The sequence below is a fragment of the Ambystoma mexicanum genome, chromosome 9 (genome assembly GCF_040938575.1).
Source record: "Ambystoma mexicanum isolate Mex_15411 chromosome 9, UKY_AmexF1_1, whole genome shotgun sequence".
Taxonomy (NCBI): Eukaryota; Metazoa; Chordata; class Amphibia; order Caudata; family Ambystomatidae; genus Ambystoma; species Ambystoma mexicanum.
This window is the reverse complement of record NC_090931.1, coordinates 859,275,044-859,299,855: the sequence shown is the minus strand read 5'-3', so window position 1 is coordinate 859,299,855 and position 24,812 is coordinate 859,275,044. Positions and strand designations below refer to the sequence as shown.

Sequence of the window (24,812 nt, the reverse complement as noted above, 5' to 3'; positions counted from 1 at the left end):
CCCATTCTTCAGTGCCCCTCACAAGATTCTCTGCATGTCTGTGTGACCCGCGAAGAGCAGGTTTCTCAACTGGCTCATTCACACGTGCCTTAATCAAACCATACCACTGACCCTCAGACAAATCGTCCAACACAATCACCCAACATCAAAACATCTTGCAGCACAACAATATGACACACACAACGGAACACCTAAACTGAGCCCAGAGAACATCCACCCACACCAAGAATTCTGTTAAGCCAAAAGGGGGAACAGATAGGACGCAAAAGGGGCGAGGGGACATTAATACACATATAACACATAACGCAGTACATTGAACCTGCCCATGCATCCCTAGTGATGCGGCAGCAGAACCATCCCAGCTCTGGTGGAAATAACACAGGCGTTAGAGACTAGCAATTCTATATAAAGCAAAATCCTTCTTGCACGGCAAACCAATCTCTCAAACAGGTATCAGCCTCATGCATGGACCAGACCATATTCCTGTGAGTGGAACAAGTCCCCTTAAAGTGACTCGCAGACTCTAGATCTGGCTGAGCCCATATGGTAACACCAGACCCAGCTCTTAATCAGGCAGGGCCTTGTCGTTGTGGTGGGCTCAGGTGTTGGCCATTCTTGACCAGCTCGTTTATTCTCTTCATCAAGTATTCATGTCGTGCTCGCATATCCCTTAAGCTTTCCCTTTAATGGCATAGGACATATGAACAGCCTAGATGTCCCTCCATGATGCATATCATGGCAAATTTCGATCGAGCAAATATCATGAAATGAGGGACCCATACCCACAAAGGCCATGCGTGACCACAAGCACTAGCAACCCGATCATCTTCCCCCCTGACATGATAGTAGCACCCAGGGCACTATGTCCCGTGAGATCCCGCCACTCATGGAGCCGGGCTTTTTGGCGAGCACAGATCTTATACCCCTAATTTTACAGGAGGACCTAGACTGTCACTTCTTTTCAGAGAGACCATCCTGGGCAATATTCTCCCTTCCAGACAGATAAACAGAAGGAGCCATCACAATGGAATAATGACTAGGCACCTCCAGCCCAGGACACGAGACAGGGAACCCTAATCCCAGACACGAGTTCAGGTGGCACAGAAGTATCCCCAGTGACTTTAGATTCAGAGTATGTAACTAAAGGGAAACCCAGACAATAAATTTGGTGAGAGCACAGAAAAGCACCTTAAATGATGACAGATACACAGTAAAAATATAACCGCCATGTTTTTGTGCAGGAAATTCAAAGAAAGCATGTGATAGGGATTTCAATTAAATATTAAAATAAAACATATTACAATCATTCCACACACAACAATGTGTTAGTGCAAGAATCCTGCCTTTCACGCCTCAGCCACTGACCAAGACTAAATAAGTCGACTCTCACCCCAGGATCACCTGCCTTAACGATGCCACTGGGGGCTCTAATTGCCGTATTAAACCTAGAAATGGAGGCACCTTGTGCGAAGCGGACTAGCACATGACCATGCCACCCAAAAACGAATTCCAACCACACACACTACCACCCCGCAAACACGACGGCAGTAGTTGAATGGACGCAAGGGTCCGCTACAACACATCACATCCATAAGTGCACCCTGCCTTTAGCCCTTTTACCCGCCTCCCACACCGGTACAATTCTCTGCAGCAGCCATTAGGTAATACTGCTCGTACATGCATCTGAAACACAAAAGTACAAAATTAATTGAGCTTTTATTATATCACATTTCATGCTGTGGCCCAGCATCTAACCACAGGAGCGGGATTCGAACCCATGATGCACAACTCGTTGTCCCTGAGCTATCCTTCTGGCCCAAAATACCTCGAAATTCCTGATAAGAGGCTGGCAGCGGGGTTACTGCAAGTCTGTCGTCGATGCAGGGCAGTCTGGGGCGCTCAGGTCCCAGGAAGCCTGGGCAGGTGTGTGAGATTCAGGCTCACTGTTTCCATGTCCATTACTTAGTCTACAAGACGCTTCCACCAAGGTAAATGTACCCAGGTCCCTTCTTCTTCACAGCGGGCCAGTGGATTAAGATGAAATAAAATCTAAAATCTTTTGTCTGTTGAAGGTGTTTCATATATATGTGTGTCATGATTACTTTCAACCTCCTCTCATAACAGGGCATTTGTGCAGCCCACATTACCGGCAGGGTATTGTGGTGCTCTGGACACGTAACAGGACTTTATTGATACCCAACTCACTGGTACTTCTCATCAACACCAGAAAAAAAGAAGAGCTGAGTTGACCCTCTGGGACACAAACCTGTGATCATGAAGTCAAGCACAGATCCCTAGCGCGGGTTCATTAATCCATTAAGAAACAGGCTCCTTGGCTGTCACCACATACAATCATGAAGGAATAGGAGTAAGCTCGATGGTCTACTGATGAGGTAGCTATGGACAATGTTTCCAATAATTCAGACCACATTTTTAGCAATCAGGCTTTATTTTCACAACATTCCAACATTACCATATTTCACTTGATTCTCTGTTTTTGTGGTACTTTTAAGAAAAAGTAAATGGCCGCCAAATGTTTTGAACTTCAACTACATCATCTCTAGCCAGCAGTGTCAATGGTGAAGGAACCATGGGAGTTGTAGTCCAAAGCATCTGGAGAGCCATATAACCAGAAACCATCACATTCACATGGGTTCAGGGCTGCGTTGGCCCCTTCTCCAGACGATTCACAAATGTACAGCATGTCATTAGCCTAAGAGGGCATCCTACTATGTGATCCCTCGTGTTCTGCAAACTTTGACCTATTTTACAAAATTCAGTGCCTTTCTAAAAAATACTTACAATTAGGCCCTTTGATCACCAGATCGTGCAGAATATATATCTCGGGTTTTGCGCCTCCTGTAAAACGTGCAATCTTTAACAAAGCAAAGGCTTCTGGGAATGTGTATTCACTTCATGTGGCACATTTACACTGTCAATGTCTTTAGAAAGTTGCAACATTCTGGAGACGGCAGTGACTTAGTCTTTCTTTCGCCTGATCACTGAACACATCTGCATTTATTTCACAAGTGAAGCAATTGTAGACTTTGTAAAGTCCCGGGAATCTGTTTCTTTTTATCTAGAGGAGATAAATAGTGCATACCAAGCTCATGATGTTGTTAGCTTGTATTCTGTTGCCGCTCTTTAAAATGTCATATCACCATGGAAACTGAATACAGTGCAGGTGGAGCTGGCAGGATATTTGTTAAGGGTGGAGGATAATTGCACTCTTTTATTGTCAGGCTCGATTTGTGTGCATGTGTTGCACAAACAGAAATGTAATTTTCAAACCTGGAATTTTAATTTATGTATTACATTATTCGTATTACTTTATTCACCTATTTATTGAAGAGTTTTTTTGAGCTCTGCTGATTATCTTCCAGTCAATTCTGAGCACTGGGTGGTTCATATTGAGTGTTATAACCTGGGGGAGTCGCGTGGCACTCCGCCATTGACCAATTTCTGACCCACGAGCCAGAATGGCTCACAAACACAATAAAAAGGCCTGACATGATTGGTATGATATGATTGGTTATTTATAACAAGTTTAATACCCAGAGGTTTCTAAGCGTGGACCCAGGGATCGAACCTGTGTTTCTCCGTGTCGTCTTGCTTCCAAGGCGAGCACCTTGCACCTGAACTATCCTCCTGAGACTGGAAATTGGCCAATTGGAGGAGGAGCCATGGGTCTCCCAGACCTCACCGCCGGTAGGGCTGTCAGTGTGGCACTCCAGTGATGAGAGGGGGTCCTGTGCAGACAGCCTTGCAGCTGGCAGGTCTCTCAGCACTGCGCTCCCTCTCATTATGGGAGAGCCAGGAGGAGAGCCCTGCCTCCCACCCGCACTGTTAAGGGTGCCGGGGGAACACCTGACAAACACAGACCAAGCACAGTGAATAAACTCTTGATCGCAACCACTCCTACTTACCATGTAATGTTGGGGAGCAGATGGCTCAACCCCGTTACGGAATGTACGCCGGAATGCCCCACCACCACACACTCTCCTTGCCAGGCCACACCTAGCAGATGTGATGCAGCTGCAATTGTAGACCTATTCATCCCTCCTCAATACGCTGTCTGTGGTTGCTGGGAACTCACTAGTTCCCAGCAACTACTCCAAGTAGATTGCTTTTTTAACCCCCGCTTGACCTCAAAGGATTATAATAGCTTTATAGACCACACCCTCTTGCGTACCTGGAGTTATGGCAGTTTGTAAGCTCTTCATTAGCTCATGTAGTTGTGCTCATCCCTTCGGCAAGGGCAAAATATTAGTGAATGACTGAAAAAGAACATATCCAAATTAGCACTGAATGACAAACAACACTTGGTGCTCTTTTATTCAGACACTGTAATTCCATTTATTTAATCGCTCATACTGTGTCCAAAGCTAACAGTTTACTGTGACCACAGAACACAGTTTCACTTGTGACATCATGGCTATTGAATTTAAATAAAAACACATTCCTGAGCACCTAAATGAATTTAAACAATATTGGATCATGAGGAAACTCACAGAGACAACACAACGCATTTTGTGAATCTTCATTTGGCTAATTTAACTCACAATCTCTACCCCATTTCACATTCTAAAAAAAGTATCGGAACCTAGTTATTTGTTCACACGATTGTACATACAGATCTCTATAACTTCTTTCGGCTCTAGTTTTTTATACTCTACTTCTCTCACATCAGACTTCCTTTCTCCTGACTAAGTTATCACAATTAGCTGAAAAATATTTACATTCTGTAATGAGTACTTAACCTTATTCTCTATCATATTGAGTTAAACAAATTATCAGACCTTTTGTCCTAACCGTCACCTTCTCAAATAAATGTTCCTCTATCGCACTCCTTACCACTATGTATTTTCCTTTAGGAAACAGCTTGTAGCAGCTTCCTGTTTCCACTAGGTTTACGTAGATACACCTCCATGATGCACCCGGACATTACATCAATGTGCAGCTAAATACATATGAGCGAGTATCCATCCTCTGAATCCCATAGTGACCCCCTGACATCTTGCTCCACTTTCTCCAATTCCCACCATTTAAAGTCACCCATGTTGATATTGTTTGAAATGATCTACCAATGGTACAGTCATCGTTCTCATCCTGGTCTCAGGTCGCTGTTCTATAATCCACAAGCTGACAGCCCTCATTGTTTTCCAAATGTACATTTTTTTTTTACACTTACGCTTAACTGTATACATCACATTACTGCTTCTGCATTTGTGTGAGCCATTACCTTCCATTCTTTATCCTTAAGGTAATCTACTTTGATCTTGCTAGCATATTTACAAGCACTAATCCATTGCGATGCCAATGAATTATTGCAGTAAGGAGAACCCGGCACATGGTCAAATCTTTTTTTGGAGTCTTAGAATATGAGGCAGTATAGACTAAGAAGCCCTTCTTGAAACCAAAATAGCTTGCTTTTAAATTGAACCAATTGAGTGTATGTGGCAGTGCCTTGAAATAGATCCCCTAATCTCGTTACTGTGTTTATGAAATGTCATTACACATACTACTTGATCGTTGTCACTTTTTTTGTCTTCAAAGGCCTCATTCTGTCTGCACAATCTGTTCTTTCAGCAGATCTTCTCACTATATCCTTTGAATATCCTCTATCTATCAATCAATCACACATTTTTGTGCACTTTTATACAGCCCCAGGAATTGTCCATAAGGAATATTTTGCAGCGATACTTTTGGACGACAGCTACTGAATTCCAGTGTTGTCTTTTTACCTGTCAACTTTTTATAAAATGCACTACTCAATTTTCCAGGATCATCTTTGAGAAACAAATAAAGAAAAGGGATTTCTTTATCACTTACCATTAAGGTAAGCCTTAGATTGGAGTTCAACTGATCTATCCAGTTATGAACTTCTTCTACAACCAAGCCTTGTTTCCTCCAAATAAAAGGAATGTCATCAATGTATCTAAATGATTTAAAAAGTGGATCATTATCGTTCCGGCTGTACAGAATCTCAACTTTAGAAATAAAGATGTTCACTAGGCTTGGTGCAAATGTTGAGCACATCTATGTTTTAATAAGTATTTCTTAACGTCAACAGTTCTAATATAAAAGGCGTTGGCACCTCTTGGTGTAGATCTAATTCATCAAATTTTTCTGTCAACACACTAATTTCCTCTCCATGAGGAATGTTTGAACAGATATAATAAATCTGTTTTACTATTGGACTCAAGACCCTCAAATGGCATGTTGTGAATCTGAGAGGAAGGTAGGTGTCTGAATTGCTAGAGGAAGAGCCTTCCCCACCCGTGCGGCAGCCTTCTGGAACAAACTACCGACATGTCTTAGACTGGAAACTAACCTCCACTCCTTTCGCAAGAAACTTAAAACCATGCTCTTTAAATAATTCCAGATAGGATTCCTCGACCACTGCTGTCTTAATCTCTCTATTTTCTGACCTATCCCGTCTCCTGTCTTGTCTTTTATTGTTTGTCCTTGTCTTCACGTATGCGCCCGATGTTTGCGAGCAGTTAGCGCAATACAAATAAACAAATAAAAAATAAAATAAAAATAGAGGTTTAATAATGAAATCTATATTTCGAAATAGGCTCCTGTGTGGATTTATGTATATTCGGGAGCAGCAAGTCATGTCCTTTAAGGGGGCGCAACAGCAAAGGTGTCAACAAAGGCAAAGAGATGCCCAAAAATGCAGCAGGCCCTTCATGTTATTGTTTCCCTTCGCTGCATGTTCACCACACTGCAGACAGACTCTGTGTGCTGTGAGATACTGCGGCATGGTGTGTTAGGAGGGACACAGCATTGGCGTCCGTAAAAATGTTTTCGCGAAACTGCCCCTCTCCTGACTTGTTTAGACTCACCGACACCCTGGAGCTGCAACTCCACGCTGGCCACATCAGAGAAGGGAGACGATAAGCAAACACAAAAAGAGGGAAACAGGATGAGTGTATTATTGTAACAGTATTTGAATGAATTTTCTGTGAATGGCTGCAATCTGCAAAGTTTGCAATTTTATTGCAAAACACAAAATCACTATCGGCTGGATGCGCTGGAACCTAAAAGAAGAAGGACAGACTGCGGTCAAAATTATCTTCGTTAGTAATGACATCATTTTGAGTCAATGAAAAAGTAACGATTGAGTAACGAAACACAGTGCTTGATATTTTCAACATTACCTGAAAAAGACAGCATTGAAAAAAACTGGGCTTGAGGTGTCCAATGGCTGCATGCAACCGGTTATGGCACGCTGTATACAACAACTGTACTTACATGGATTCCCACCCTCCTGCTCCTGAATACGGTAGAGTGGCTTTCAAGCTGGTCTTATCAAAGCACACTCAACCCACCTCCTTTATTGTCCACTTTGGAAACTCACTGGTGCCCTCCACAGGCTTCCAGTATCATGTTGGCAAATTAGTCACCCCCCATGATGTGCCCTTAGGAAAGATCTTTCAATCTCCATGCGTCCCTTTGAGAAACGAGCTCATGGTTGGAGGCCTTTTGTCCGGCATAATTCGGAGATTGTGTTAATGCTTTGGCTTAGCCACTGTGCATTCCGTGGTCCTGCTGGATCTGGGAGTGATTTCTAACTATGGCATCAGACTAGGAATCTGGCTCAGCGGGAACCTATAGTGCACCTGTGCAAAATGGAGAAATGCGGAAGCCACCAATTTAAGCCCATACCTATATGGCTTGGGTTTGACAGTTTGATGGCCTGCAAGTATTCCACTGAGGGAAAGACCGTAATATGGCTCCACTGCCAACGAGATTGTGTACAAATGCTGTCATGGAACCACAATATACCTAAAGTTATTAAAAAGAATCAGAACGATCTGCCTCTTTTTGCAGGGATATGTGTGTCTTTGTGCCCAAGTTACCAAGTTATGTCTTCTGCTTTCAGCCTCGTGATTCTCTCAGAATGAGATCTTGGATTTATCTTGATTGCAACAAATAGAAAAAAATGATGGATTTCCAAATGAGGCATTTACAGAATGTTTTTCTTACAAAATGTCTTTCAGGGTTCCCAGCAACCTCATCCCAACGGATATTTTGCAGAATATGACGCAGTATTTATCACTTCTCGGCAAAAACATCACTTTGAGTAGTTTAACTCCACAAGGTTTGTTCCTTCAAAACAATGTTTCTTTTTTCCCCCACATGAAAATCTCTTTTTAGTTATAAAAGATTCCACTATTGTATCACCCGGCAGTAAATGTATGAAGGAAACACACTGCATGGAAATGAATAGTTGGTCATAGCCTTCGCTATATTTTTGTTTGGAGGGGTAGCATATCTTAACCCAGCTGTCCTTTCCCCTGGTCCTTCAGTTCTAATAATGGATTTCCATATGTTAACCAGAGATGTAGAGCCTGCAGGTGCCTCCAACCTCAAGGAAGGCAAAGGGCATTTCCCATGTAAACATTGAGGATTGCTGGGCGGGGGCTTCTAGAGAGGGCAGCGTAGTGTGTGACATTCCAAGCACAGAGCAGGTTGATTTAGCAAACATATGTGTATTATGTTTTCTTTTTGCTGACCACATTATATATTTGAATACCTCCCAATTGAAATGTGTAATATGTGTAGCGCATGCGCCCTTCGTGTACCTCTGCTGCCCAACACTAAAGTTTCTGTGTATACATTCGCTAGAGTTTAGATGAGGGAACACATTCTCAAAGAGCATTGCATTGTTTTTAAAATCCTTTTTTTCCCTTTCAAAGTGAAAGTTGCAAACCTGTTTGGGGATGTTATTAAGACAAAAAAGGAACTGAACCTGAAAGTGGGCCTTCCCTTGGTGAACATTGATGCCATGATGGACGTGAACATCACAAACACAACATTTCAGGTGAGATTGTGTCCAAAGCACTTTCCATGTGCACATAACACATGATACTGACATGCACCCTTTACCACCCATCATTTAGATGCAGGGGTGCAGCATTCGGTGGGCGTCGACCTCTTAGATCTCTTGATGTTATCTACACATTATGCATCAAGCTACATAGTCCTCATCCTTTCATTGCTTTTGCTCCGTCTGTGCCGTCACAGTCACTATTTCTAGTAGGCTGTTAAGTTGGATTGATGTTTTAGGTTTTTCAAGAATTGTTAAGAATTGCACAACTGTGTGTTTGATAAATCCGACAATAACAGTTGGATGTGGCATCTGAGTGGTTATGGTCAAGTTGGATCCTCATAAGAAGAGCACTTTTTGAGATGGTAATGACTGTGTTGCTGGTGGACAAAACTACACTAAACATGTAGGCCCGAATCATGGAACGTTTTCCTATGGGATAGCGCCATTATAAAGCACTTCCATGAATCAGGCCCTACATTCGACTCGTGAAGTTTCATGCGGTGTGTCAAATGTATAGGCGGCTGGCCCAAAAGTTGCATTTCTCATTCAAATTAATTTGGAGAATTATTGCTGTCACCGTTGGCTGGACAGATTTATTAAATACTTGAACTGTAGGTTTGCATCGAGTACGATTCAGACACTTTGCTTGGTTTGGTGAAAATTCGATGAGTGCATTTTTCAACAACAAATGGTGCAAAGCATAATGATGTTTCATGCATCAAATCTGAAACAAGGTATTTGATTGACTTACACAGGACATTTATGTCCTTGCATCATTTTGAAGCGATAGATATGAGCCCAGACCTGCTGTTCCTGCTTGGTAAGGGGCGTATACCAGACCCCTGATGAATTCCTTAACACTAAGGTAGGAAAGTGCTTCCCTCAGAAGGATTTACTATGATTATATTTAGTAAAAGAAAATGTCCAAATTTGGTTCCCGGGGGCATAGCGATGAACATGTATGCATTCTCTGGCAAACCTACAGCGACTTTGACCATAGAAAATTGCAATGTTGGCAGGCTTGTAACTTTGACACTGATATATGGAAGTAGATGAAACCTTTCATAAGCTGGTTTCAATATTTCCAGAAGATTTATGGTAATTCCTTTCATGGGAGAAAGTTGTAGAGGTCCCACAATCTTTTCCCATTCACAGTTTCTTGCATCTAGGCAGAATGGCATGCAGCCATCCACAGAAACAAGTACATCCACCTTTGGAATATCTTCTGGAAATGTTGTGGAGTACCATCCAGTGCAGGAAAATTTAAAGAAGGTGTACAAATGAAACATTTCCATATCAAACACTCAGTGTGAAATTCTGGCCAACAGTGCAAAACTAAAACATCTGGATGGACTGAGCTCAATCTTGGACACTGCTGCAGGGAGGGTCACTCGAGCCTACGGCATGGTCACACAGAGGGCAATATAGGGTGGATCGATGTGCCCAGTACATGGCTTAGACTCAAAAACTAAAGAGCACGGTTTAGAGACAATGCTTCGCGAATCAAAGAGGATTAAAGGAAATCCAAGTGCAAATACACATATAGAACACCTTCTGTTTCACCATGAAAACGTACACCAACCTTTGCTGAATTTGGTATATGTGTTTGAATGTAATCTATGAAATGCTTGCCAAATGTGGTAGACTTTCGAGGATGAGGTCAAAAGTCACAAAGGACAATGTTTCTTAATCTCCTATGTCTCATGTCATTTAACTAAAGTGACACTACTGTGACACTATAACATTTATGCCTATGTTCATAACATATAAATATATAAATATCTGTAAAAACGAGAAACAAACATTTTTTTAAAGTTAAGCTTACTATCTAACTAAAAGGTAAGTCCAGTGTTAAAGGTTAGCATATTATTAAACATAACAGTAACATTAACTGTAAATATGACATAAAATAAAAATTGCCATTAAATAACATTGTGGGAACCTTAACTCTCTCTACCTTTTTGGATTTGTTTTAATGTTTGAATGTGCTTATGAATTGATCATATTTTGTATTTCGCTCCTATATTGCTGCTGTATATGAGCATGTTTATCCTTAGACTGTAAATGTTAGATGTAGTTTGGTGTGAAAAGTGGTATGAAGAAGGCAAAATGATTGGTATGGTATGGCATGGTATGATATTGTTTATTTGTGAAGCACTGATACACAATTAAGTGTTTCAAAGCGCTAAAGGCGGGAGGGGACAAGGGGAAAAACAACAGTCATTCCGAGTCCTTGAATTTCTGAACGATACAAGTCTGCACTAGGCAGGGTAAGTGCATAAAGTACAGTTAACAGTGTAGATAACAGCAAATAGGTCTGACGATAATTCTGCAATTTTTCCAAGTGCATTGAGGCGCGACCATGCAAGGAGGAGTGAGAAGGAAAAACAGATTGATGATCTTCTTGCATGGTACATACAGATTGTGCAAGTGTGCAGACAGGTGTAGGGGAGGGGAGGAGGGCTAAGAGCAAGGTGGGTTAGGAGATGAACAAAGTAGCCCAGTCAGTCAGACGCTGGGGTAAGTGCTGAGAGATGTCACTCTCATGGGTCAATTGTCCAAGTGCAGTAGCCATGAGGCAGGTGCAAGGCCCGGAGGGAAGTTACGAGAGGACTGGTGGGGGTGCCTGGGACCTGTGAGACTCTGAGGTAGACCAGGTGACCAGTCGGCAGGCTGTGCGGAAAAAGGACGGAGAGAGGGATAGAGCAGAGAGAGAGGTTAGCAGGACAGAGGGAGAGAGAAAAAAGAGAAGAAGAGGAATGTCTTAAGGAGTTTCCGGAACTTAAGGAGATTGAGCTCAAGACAGAGGGTGGCAGGCGGGCTATTACAGAGGGAGGCCCCTGCATAGGATAAAGATCTCCCTCCAAATCTCTGCTTAGAGAACCGACTCACTCTCAGTAGGTTGGAGGTAGATGAGCGGAGGGCTCGGGAGGGACAGTATTTAGGTAGGCATTGTTGCAGATAGGTAGGTCTCAGGCCTCGGAAAGCCTTGTAGACAATGCAGAGGGTCTTAAACTTGATCCTTGCAGCCATGGGGAGCCAGTGGAGGGATTTCAGCACCGAAGAGATGCGGTCCCTGGGCTTGAGGCCAAGGATAAGTCTCACGGTTCTGTTCTGGGTGAGTTGCAGTGGGCAAAAAGCATAGGCAGGGAGGTTGACAAAGAGGATGTTACAGTAGTCCAGCCTTGAGAGAACCGGGGCTCTGGAGACATTGAGCCGCTGGGGGAAGGTGAGAAAAGGAAGAGTACCTCAGAGGAGGTGCAGCTGGTAGTTAGACTTTTTAGAGATGTCTGAACTGTGAGTGGAGAAGGAGAGAGTGGAGTCGAAGATGACCCTGAGGTTTTTTGCCACGCAGGTGGGTGCGGCCGCAGGGCCAAGGGAGGCCCGCCAGAGTGAGAGTGGGAAAGCGGGAGCAGGAGTCACAATGCGGAAAATCTCAGTTACACTGGTGTTGAGGCAGAGGTCATTTGCAGCACAGCATAACTGAATTGTGGACAGACAGTCAGATATGAGCGCGGTAGAGGAGGTGGCTGAGGGTAGCCTGAAGGAGAGTTGCGTGTCATCCCCATAACATTGGAAGTTAGAGATGAAAGTGGCAATCACACATGCCAGGGCAGCCATGTAGACATTGAAGATCCAGGAGGATAGGTTAGAACCCTGGGTAATGCCACAGGTTAAGAGAGTGATAGTAGATAAAAAGGACCCAAGTTCCACCTGGGATGGGCCATCGGAACGGAAGGAGGTTAACCACTCCAGAGCCTGACCTGTGATTCCCAGGGTGTCAAAGAGACGTGCAATCATGATGTTGTGGTTTACTGTGTCAAAGACAAAGAAGAGGTCAAGAAAAATGAGGACTGAGGGAATGTTAGTGTCGTGATTTAAGAGCAGGTGCTCACGGGTGTTCAGAAGAGCAATTTCTGTGCCTTTGGATGCTCTAAAGGCAGACTGATGTTCTTGGAAGCAGCCAGCAGATTCAGTGTGGAGGGTAAGCTGGGAGATAGCAAGCTTCTCCAGGAGTTTGCCTAGGAAAGGAATGATAGAGATAGGACAGTATTTTGCCGGAACGGCGGGGTCGGCTTCCTAAGCAGAGGGTGCATAAGGGAGTGCTTAAGCAAAGTTGGGAAAACTCCAGTGGCAAACGAGAGATTGCACAGATCCGCCAAGGCTTTAGCGAGAGAGTCAATGTTGTCCTTAATGGTTTTGGAGGGACAGGGCTCGACCTGTTTGGATGAATACTTCATAGATCAGACTTGTCTGGCGACCTCGTCTGGTGTGATGGGAGAGAGAGAAGAGAGGAGACATGGTGGAGGGACCAGGGCAGGCTCCAGAGGTGTTGGTGTATGATGTGGAATGAGAGAAAGAGAGAAAAGAATGTCTTGGGTTTTTTCGGTGAAGTGTGAAGCCAGGGCCGAGCAAAGGTCCTTGGTGAGTGTGACAGAAGAGGAGGCTGCTGCAGGATTGGCCAGTTCCTTACAGACTTTGAAAAGTTTGGCTGTGTTGTTTGATGTCGCGGAGATGCAGGCTTGAATAAAGACTATGTTCTTGGGGTGGCTGTAGAGTCGATATTGCCTTTGCATGATTTTGCTCTGTTTAATGCATGGCATGATTGTAGGTGTAGGCATTAAATCATGTAATGGATGGTGCATAATATTTGCATTTAGTTGCACAGTGATGAGGTATGTTTTTCAAATGTATTGCATGTTTGACATTTATGTTCTTGTGTGTTGTAATGGTATAGTTATGTGATGATGTTACCTTTCCATTTGTCATTTGTTAGAGGGAATGAAGGTTCCAACAATGTTGATTTTAATGTAGTATTTATTTCATATTATGTAAGTGAGTGGTGTGGAAAAGGTGGCCCAAGAAAGTGTGTGGGTGCGCAACCTTGAGATATTCACAAATCGCGCTAAGATAAGTCAAAAATAGGAACAGCTGCAGCCGTGTGGTTAGACTGGTGATTTTCCACTGTCACCTTAAAAAACATGTAACTTAAAAAGTTGCTAGCCTCACAGACTGCGCTTGATCTTGCATTTGTCACACTCTTGTGACATTAGATAGGTGGATTTGTTCAATTTGTGAAATATATTCATTGATTAGAGACACACCTGGTAATTGTTGATAAGTAGGGTTCCAAGTTTTAATATCAATAGAGAAACAAATCACTTAGAACACGTTACATCAATCTGGCAATATCAATTGTTCATTGCTAAGTGCACCCTTTTCTGGTGAATTTATATAAATCAATTTGTACCTCTGTCATGTCTAGTTCTGCATTCGGTGCAAATGAAAGGCCATAATTAAGCACTGATGATTGTTGGTGAGAGAGGTGTTTATCAGATAAGTTGATAACTAGGCTTTCAGTATGGGTTTCGGTCTGGCGGTCTTGAGACTTGATCTGGTGAACCTTTTTTCTATATTTCTCCCTTCCTCGCCTATTAGCTCCTCGCCCTCTTCCTCCTCTGATGACGTTAGGGTAGTAGAGGTTTTCTGTCCTAAAGGGACATTCTTTTGGAACCGAACTTGTTTAATTTGAGTATTATACAAGGCTTGGTTCCCTTTTTTATATCTTTTGATTTCTGCAAGGAAACCTCTTCTGTTGTTTTGTATAGATTCAGCTGTTATGTCTTGTTCCTGGTTTTCAGTGTCCTTGGGTGTATCAGATTCTGAATCTGCATCAGAGGTAACAGGTGATGTAATTGGAGTAACAATCTGGGATTGGTCCCCATCAAATTTAGGTTGATAAGTGTATACTCTGTCATTCAAATAATCTTTCTCATCTCTGTAGAATTTCCTAAATTTTCTCAATTTAATTTCATCTTGATATTCCACTAATATCAGATTCATTTTAGCAAAAAAAATTTCTTTAGTACTTTCTGCATTTTTCATTGCTGAAATTTCTGCCTTAGTCTTGTCTATTTCGAGCGTAACCCTTGAGTGTTCCCGTTCTGCATGTGTCACCAGTATTTTCAACATATTTTCTGAACTGGAGGTGATATTGGCTTCCCAATCAGCCGCCAAATCCTGATCGTCTTTGTTGGTAAAATCTGGAAAGATTAGAATTCTCAAGCCTCTAGGTATAATGTTTTGTACTAAGTAGTTCTTCAGTGAAACTTGCTCCCAGTATTTGTTAATTTCTTTTTTGCATAATCGTTCTAATTTAATGAATTTTTGTGCTAGAGTTTCAGGGACATTAAATTAGAACGATTATGCAAAAAAGAAATTAACAAATACTGGGAGCAAGTTTCACTGAAGAACTACTTAGTACAGAACATTATACCTAGAGGCTTGAGAATTCTAATCTTTCCAGATTTTACCAACAAAGACGATCAGGATTTGGCGGCTGATTGGGAAGCCAATATCACCTCCAGTTCAGAAAATATGTTGAAAATACTGGTGACACATGCAGAACGGGAACACTCAAGGGTTACGCTCGAAATAGACAAGACTAAGGCAGAAATTTCAGCAATGAAAAATGCAGAAAGTACTAAAGAAAAAAATTTTGCTAAAATGAATCTGATATTAGTGGAATATCAAGATGAAATTAAATTGAGAAAATTTAGGAAATTCTACAGAGATGAGAAAGATTATTTGAATGACAGAGTATACACTTATCAACCTAAATTTGATGGGGACCAATCCCAGATTGTTACTCCAATTACATCACCTGTTACCTCTGATGCAGATTCAGAATCTGATACACCCAAGGACACTGAAAACCAGGAACAAGACATAACAGCTGAATCTATACAAAACAACAGAAGAGGTTTCCTTGCAGAAATCAAAAGATATAAAAAAGGGAACCAAGCCTTGTATAATACTCAAATTAAACAAGTTCGGTTCCAAAAGAATGTCCCTTTAGGACAGAAAACCTCTACTACCCTAACGTCATCAGAGGAGGAAGAGGGCGAGGAGCTAATAGGCGAGGAAGGGAGAAATATAGAAAAAAGGTTCACCAGATCAAGTCTCAAGACCGCCAGACCGAAACCCATACTGAAAGCCTAGTTATCAACTTATCTGATAAACACCTCTCTCACCAACAATCATCAGTGCTTAATCATGGCCTTTCATTTGCACCGAATGCAGAACTAGACATGACAGAGGTACAAATTGATTTATATAAATTCACCAGAAAAGGGTGCACTTAGCAATGAACAATTGATATTGCCAAATTGATGTAACGTGTTCTAAGTGATTTGTTTCTCTATTGATATTAAAACTTGGAACCCTACTTATCAACAATTACCAGGTGTGTCTCTAATCAATGAATATATTTCACAAATTGAACAAATCCACCTATCTAATGTCACAAGAGTGTGACAAATGCAAGATCAAGCGCAGTCTGTGAGGCTAGCAACTTTTTAAGTTACATGTTTTTTAAGGTGACAGTGGAAAATCACCAGTCTAACCACACGGCTGCAGCTGTTCCTATTTTTGACTTATCTTAGCGCGATTTGTGAATATCTCAAGGTTGCGCACCCACACACTTTCTTGGGCCACCTTTTCCACACCACTCACTTACTTGCTTTTTTATAGGCCCAAGTGTGACTGCTGCACCAGTGTCTAAGTACAGACACATTTACAACCAAAACAATGACAGATTACCTCAAAAACAGAGAGGAAGACAGTGCTGCTTTATTTGCACCAAGAGGTACAGACACAAATCCTTTCAAATTTAGACCAAATGTCCCTGAAACTCTAGCACAAAAATTCATTAAATTAGAACGATTATGCAAAAAAGAAATTAACAAATACTGGGAGCAAGTTTCACTGAAGAACTACTTAGTACAGAACATTATACCTAGAGGCTTGAGAATTCTAATCTTTCCAGATTTTACCAACAAAGACGATCAGGATTTGGCGGCTGATTGGGAAGCCAATATCACCTCCAGTTCAGAAAATATGTTGAAAATACTGGTGACACATGCAGAACGGGAACACTCAAGGGTTACGCTCGAAATAGACAAGACTAAGGCAGAAATTTCAGCAATGAAAAATGCAGAAAGTACTAAAGAAATTTTTTTTGCTAAAATGAATCTGATATTAGTGGAATATCAAGATGAAATTAAATTGAGAAAATTTAGGAAATTCTACAGAGATGAGAAAGATTATTTGAATGACAGAGTATACACTTATCAACCTAAATTTGATGGGGACCAATCCCAGATTGTTACTCCAATTACATCACCTGTTACCTCTGATGCAGATTCAGAATCTGATACACCCAAGGACACTGAAAACCAGGAACAAGACATAACAGCTGAATCTATACAAAACAACAGAAGAGGTTTCCTTGCAGAAATCAAAAGATATAAAAAAGGGAACCAAGCCTTGTATAATACTCAAATTAAACAAGTTCGGTTCCAAAAGAATGTCCCTTTAGGACAGAAAACCTCTACTACCCTAACGTCATCAGAGGAGGAAGAGGGCGAGGAGCTAATAGGCGAGGAAGGGAGAAATATAGAAAAAAGGTTCACCAGATCAAGTCTCAAGACCGCCAGACCGAAACCCATACTGAAAGCCTAGTTATCAACTTATCTGATAAACACCTCTCTCACCAACAATCATCAGTGCTTAATTATGGCCTTTCATTTGCACCGAATGCAGAACTAGACATGACAGAGGTACAAATTGATTTATATAAATTCACCAGAAAAGGGTGCACTTAGCAATGAACAATTGATATTGCCAGATTGATGTAACGTGTTCTAAGTGATTTGTTTCTCTATTGATATTAAAACTTGGAACCCTACTTATCAACAATTACCAGGTGTGTCTCTAATCAATGAATATATTTCACAAATTGAACAAATCCACCTATCTAATGTCACAAGAGTGTGACAAATGCAAGATCAAGCGCAGTCTGTGAGGCTAGCAACTTTTTAAGTTACATTTATTTCATATTATGTTTACTTATTTTTAATGATATGTTAAACCTTAACACTGATCACTGATCAAGTGCTCACCAATGGAACCCGCCTTGGAGAAATGGTGGCACCGATTGCCAAAAACAAGAACACCCGCATTCATCAGGTGCCTGCATGAAGACACACATTGGAGAAATGACAACTCCCGATCCCAAACAATAGAAGCGGCTGTTACACATCTCCCAGAAGAAATGATGTACAGAATGCAAAACACGAAATGGCAAATAAGGGCACTCCAACACCTTACACTCAATGGATGCTGACTTGAAATCACGTCGTAGAGAAATGGTGACCCGAAATGAACCTCCTGCACTTATGGTATACATGGAGAGCCACTAGACAAATGATATAGACGAAGAATTGGTGGGCACCACCAGTACTTTATATATACATTTTTTGGGCTAGTGCTAGTGTTAGTATGACAGGTTTAAAACACAATTAATCGGGTCACACCAGTAAAAGAAGTATACATGTAGAAAGCCCAAAGTTGTCCTTGGGAGGCTGTGTGCTCATGTATTGCTAAACCTTAGCTGCAATTTCTATATTTAATTCAGCAAACCTTTCTTTAAATATTCATTTCTTCATTCATATATGTAATCCATGATTCATTGTACCATTTTCATAATAACAGATTTATTTTGAGAGAGGCGGACATTCATAGATCTACATGTGTCCTTGGAGCCAGTACATTTTGGGCATTTATGCCCGTCTCCAGGGCATGAACCCTTAGTATGCTTCATCTCATGAACCCCCAGCACCTCTACTATATGGCATGCAGCCAATGGAGTATGTGCTGTTGTCCTCAGGGGTGGACTGGGAACCAAAAGAGGCCCTGGAAATAATTTTAAAAGTGCCCTCATTTTACACATTTTTTAACAATCACAACCCTTTTCCTGTTGGATAATTTGTAAATACCACACCAAAGAGGCCCAAGGTGCAGAGGCCTGCCGGGAAATCTCCAGAGTTCCTAATAGGCCAGTCCACCCCAGGTTGTCTTAAGCGTCCCAAATCAGTCCAGGCTGGCGTCCAGGAGTGGCAAATTGACAGTGCCTTACATGGAGAGCCACACACACAAAAATTACCTCAAACACCAACACTTACCATCACATGGCAAGGACCCATACTGCACTAGTTACATCAAATGGTACATAGGAAAAGAAAAAAACCTTTGAATCTGTGGATGGATCGCCACCAAATTTAGCAAACAACCAACAGTGTCCAAACTGTGAACATCCATGCACGGGATCAAAGGTTATGAGAATTTGAAAAAAGTGCAATTATTGAGTTGCTTAGAATAGGGATTTTCTCAGGCAAAATGGAGTTCCAGGACACGATTTCGCAAAATTAGCCCCTCGCATCTTTGGCATAAATTTGAAGCTTCCCATCCACTTCAATTTAGTGCAAACATTGTTCAAAAATACACAAGTGAAGGACATATTAACTTCAGGGGACACAAACATGTACCAATCCCTTTGACATGTGCAGTGTAAAAATGTACACCTTCAAAAATCCATATTACAGCAATGTTCACTTCACAATGTACACCACAGCCTGCCACATTACAGGTTTCCACAAATTCACTGCACAAGAGTCATTGGGCCTCATTACGATCGTGGCGGTCCGGAAATAACGGTGGCGGTAAACCCGCCGCCACCGTTGTTTCCGGACCGCCTGATCCCGACCCCTGCAGGCGGGAGGTGATGTTCCCGCCAGGTCTGACCTGGCGGGTTTAACACCGCCCGCCTGCAGGTGGACGAGGAAACACCGGCAGCATTACAAGATGCTGCCGGTGTTTCCATGATCCCGATTCCCATTGAGTCCCATAGGACTCAATGGGAATGGGGATTTACTCCATTCCGCCTCCGTGATTCCCGGAAAACCGGGGTTGTGATGCCCCGGTAATTCCGGGAGTCACGGAGGCGGAATGGTAATACGAGTCCGGCGGTAACCAGGCGGTTTTACCGCCTCGGTTAACGCCGGACTCGTAATGAGGCCCATTGACTCCTCCTCCCTGCAAGAGTTATATACAAAACTATATGTATCACCTGCAAAGTACTCTCAAACAGAACACCAACATACGTGGGAGATAAACTCCATACCTCTGGAGGCTCTTGCACCTCACGTAGAAGAACTATGAAAGGGCTGAGTCTAAGCTTATCTGTAAAGTGAAGACTAGAAAACAGTCCTTCTGCCATTCCCCAACCATCTGGAACTCAAATCAGACAGAGCCTCAAAATGCCCCATCATCATCCAGTTACTCAAAACATGGCTCTTTCAACAACACCTGCCGGACAAATAAAAAGCCCTCTCTTCCTCCATCAATGGTACTGCCTTACTGTATAAATGCTCAGCCCAATGCTGGCAACCTCCTGTTGTAAAGAGCTCCTCTGTGCACTATATGCAATAGAAAATGAACCCTTTACAATGAGGACAATTCCAAATACTAGTACTCCGGGGAATCGCTCAGATGATTATCTATGAAACAGCAAGCATTGACAAAGCCAAATATATTGGTGTTTGCAGCTGTTCATGGCAAAACATATGGCCATCGCATCAATTACTGTAACCAATCCCAGCTGTAAAAAGTTATGAAAGAAAAACAAGCATTGCCTAAGCCAATAGTTTTGCAGTGCAATTGTTACTTACTACAAGGAATTACTTCAAAAACATATATATATATATATATATATATATATATATATACACATATATATATATATATACATATATATATATATTTATATATATATGTAAGACACATATTCAAATATATACGATATCCATGTTCTTTTCACAATTAACCTTTTCTATGAAGTGCAAGATTTTGGAGTATGTAGTTATCCATTGACAAACAAATGGTCCAAACTTCGATTACTATGACCAATAGTACTAAGTACAAATCTACAAAAGCACAACCTCAGCAAGCCATTAGTTTTGATCATAGATTAAATTAGTATAACCAATCAATCTTTAAAAAATGTATGAAACACTGGTAAAGACAATCCTTTTGATTTTTTGTAGGTGTCCACTGACAAACAAGGGTTGTACCTTCAATTACTATGACCAATCACTCTGTAAACATGCATGAAATAACAAGCATAAGCAAAACCAATATTTGTTTCTGTTTGTAATTGTTTGTTGAAAAACAAATTGTAGTCGTTTCATATGTTCTTTTGTAAAGGATAACATGGTATACAAACATTTGTGAGCAAATACTATCTAGCAAGCATTGTCAAAGCCAATTTTCTTTTTCATTTCTAGTTGTTCGCTGACAAACCATTTGTTACAGCTTCATATCTAATTGTGTATGTGATGCAATACCCTCCTCCACAATACTCAATTGTGCACCCATGCTGTAACCTAAAAAATGTAAATAAATTAAAAAACACATTTTTAAGAACGTTAAGTATATTATCTATAAAAAGCAAAGTCTAAAAGGTAAGTAATCAAGATTTTAAAATAGTACAGAAATAAAATTGAGAAATATAGGTGCTAATGGGCTTGTGTAGGGTTTGTGTTGCTTAGTGGAAGTGCCCTGTTTATCATCCTTCAATGCTATTAGAATGTTTGCGTCTGTGTGTGAATGACAGCTCAGTGAATGTTGTATGTGTGACGATTCAGGATTGCTCTAGAATTGTCATTTGACGCCCGACCAGGTATGCTTGAGAATGGCCAGTGTGTGCCCTATTGTCTTCATATAACTTCATGGACCAACAGGTATTTGCCTGCTGAGAGACTGACACAGATTATAACAACACTCTGAACAACTCTTTATGTCCAGGAACAAAGGAGCATGAACGGCTCAGCACAATGACCAGACACTGACATCTTCCTAATTGCTGTACAGTGTAGCGTCTTCATTTACTGACACTGAGGAGCGCAGACACAGCTCGAGAGCTACCGGCGCAATACAAATAAATAAATAATAATTTGCAGTAAACTTCATTTACAGGAAGTTGTGAAGTGATGAACCATGTTCCATTTTCCGTAAATAACGAATCACTATGATTGGAGATCGCACATGTTACTGCATGAAAACACACAGATCACAGACAATTCCTACCAGAATATTACCTGTTCCATCACACTCTGACACTACCAAATAGAGAAAAAAATATAACCTTTTTGTCAATATCTTGGTTCTGTGGCCACCAGCTCTGATTCTATCAAAATCGATACCTTGGTCTTGTTGTCATCTGGCTTACCCATGACCATCCTGACCTGCACCAGCATGAAGAAGTATTGAAGAGGTTAATGTTCTGTGAGGGATGAAGATTCAGGAAAGGCAGTCTTCTTAGCAAAGTGTTGAAGTAACACTGCACAAAGCAGTTGTCATATAGAAAGAGCAGTTTATATGGTAAAGAAACCAGGTTTATCTTACGTTAAGCATCTGCATTCCCTTCGGTCCATAGAGTTTGTATTGTAGCCTAGCGCTGTGAACTAATAACCCACAGATGGACCATCCATCTGTGATCACTCCGCTTATCAAAGTTCTTTTAGTAATGACACAGCTCTTAAAAACAAATTTTTTGTTACAAAGAGTTGATCGGTTTCTTTTGTTTATTTTTGGTGTATGCTTGCTTAAAACTAAACCTTATACACAATTATAAGGGCACTTCCCAATAACAAGGCGCCGGGCAAAGAAGGGCTTTGTGCACTTTTTTTACAAACAAATCTCTATAACATTGGAACCACAGCTGGTTGCTCTGTTTAATAGCTTTGGGACAACAGGAGCAACAACCCCCACAAAGGGAGAACCTACATTAACGCTACTGCTGAAACAGGGGAAAGACGCAACAAAATGCGAATCATACAGACCAATCGCAGTGCTTATCTACAATGCCCGTATCTACTCTAATGCCCGGGCCAACCAACAAGAGGTTGTCCTACCAGGCATCATTCATATGGACCAAACAGGATGAATTCCCAGCAGGCAGACACGAGACAATATCAGAAGAGTGATAGACATTACTGAATGGGCAAGATAACAAAGCATACCGCTGCAGTACTATCAATCGACTCAAAGAAGGCATTCGATAGAATCAATTGGGTATATCTCAGGAAAAGGATGCAGAGATCTGGTTTCGGCGCTACTTTCATACAAAGGGTGTCAGCTAATTTTGTCCACCCATTCACACGGATAAAACTGAAGGGGCAACTTTCAGACTGGATTTCAATGACATGGAGGACACACTGAGGGTGCCCTCTATCTCTGTTACTCTTTGCGCTGGAACCATTGGCACAGAGGGCCAGAGCTGGAGGGAGTATACAAGAGATAGAAATAGAAATTTCTGCTGAGCATAGTTTCCGCCCTAAAATCGTTTTACAGGGTATCTGGGTTTAAGATGAACTATACTAAATTACAAATACTCAATATGACTGACTTTTCTAGAATAGCACATTAATGGTGAAATATAGCTTACAAAGAACACCAGCTCCTCTAAATAAAACCTCCTGCCCTGAAAGCCCCACCAATACCAATTCTGAAGAAAACTACACACGACCTACAGACATATGTTTTAAAATTCAAATAGGCTAAAAGGTTCCCTAGAGTCTCACATCATACAATGGTGACTACCAGGGAGAATGGAGGACTTGGGGTACCGGATCTGGAGAACTATTTATATGCAGCACAAATAGCCCAGATTTTGGAAAGCAAAACAACCCATCCAGATATTAAATAGTGGGCACCAATATAGCAAATGATGATAGGGTCTCCATACACGAATGGTACTGGCGTTCTCCAAAGGCCTGGTGAAATCCTGCCAAAATACTTCCAACTATGAGGGTGTCGATTAGCTACTAGGACATGGTAGTAAATAAATATACAATAACTTTATTCACATCGCCTCTTACGCCAGTTTTGGGGTACCCAGAATTTCCACCAGGGATAAACCCGAGGCAATATAGTCATTGGTCAGAAGGTAGACTTGAAAGCTTAGGTCAACTGTTCATGGGAGGTAGATCCTCATCGATTGATGGTCATAAATAAGCATTTCTTCTCACAGATTCTGACAAATATGAGTGTATATTGATTTTGATTTTGAATATTTCTAATACGCACCAAAATATTAAACCATATACAGGCGCAGATGTCAACTATTAAATACGATTTAAACGTATGAATTCATTCTGTATTCCATAGAGAGGATAAACTATTTAAATAAAAAAGTTTTCAAACTTTTTCTAAACAATATTAGGGATTTGGAGGACCTAATCTCTAACGGTAGTTGGTTCCATAATTTCGGGCCAAAAATTGCAAATCCTCTGTCTCCCCTGGAGACCAGATTGGACCTTGGCACACAAATCAGAAGTTGATCTTGTGAGCGGAGGTCTCTTCATGGACAGTATCGGGTGATCTTATCCACCAGATATTCAGGGGCATGTCCGTTCAAACACTTATAGATCAGACACGCCACTTTAAATTTTATTCTGTCTGCTACCTTAATCCAATGTAGGCAGAAACATGGCCCTTTTTCCAAGGTCTCCAATTAGCCTGATTGTGGCATTTTGAGCTCTCTTCAATCTGGCAATCTGTTTGGCTGAGACTCCTGCCGGGATAAAAGGAAGCACATTCCTCTACACCCGGAGTGCATAGAAGACTGCTTTGACCTTAGCCCCCACCTGGGCTTCACTGCCGAGGTTCACATGCCATATACAGCCCAAAATCCTAATTTTGTTAGCGTATTGGAGTTGTTCCCCCAGAGGCAGCGGGGTAACCTCTGTCTCTCCAATAACAGTTTCCCTTTTGGGCTGAACACTATCACCTCGTTCTTAGCAGCATTTAACTGTAGTTGATTATCTGCCATCCAACCATTAAGCTCATTAATACACAGATTAATTATCTCAATATTCTTAATCTCAATGTAGATCTGTGTATCGTCGGCATAGGAATGGAACCATAGGCCGTGCTTCCGAAATATGTCAAACACTGGATGAAAGTATAGATTGAAAATGAGCAGGGACAGAGATGACCTTGAGGTACCCCACAGTCCAAGCATATCCACTCTGAAGTAAAGCCTTCAAGCACCACTCTTTGCATCCTA

At 41.6% G+C, this 24,812-nt stretch overlaps 1 protein-coding gene across 2 annotated transcripts in view; it reads left to right on the top strand.

Moving 5' to 3' along the window:
• Nucleotides 1-24,812, top strand: part of ABCA12 (ATP binding cassette subfamily A member 12) — a 700,854-nt gene that overhangs the window by 369,877 nt on the left and 306,165 nt on the right. For both annotated transcript variants that reach the window (XM_069615933.1, XM_069615934.1), the window contains exons 17-18: nt 8,010-8,110; nt 8,709-8,833. In XM_069615933.1, the coding sequence (XP_069472034.1) occupies nt 8,010-8,110; nt 8,709-8,833 (226 nt within the window). The remainder of the gene's footprint in view (nt 1-8,009; nt 8,111-8,708; nt 8,834-24,812) is intronic.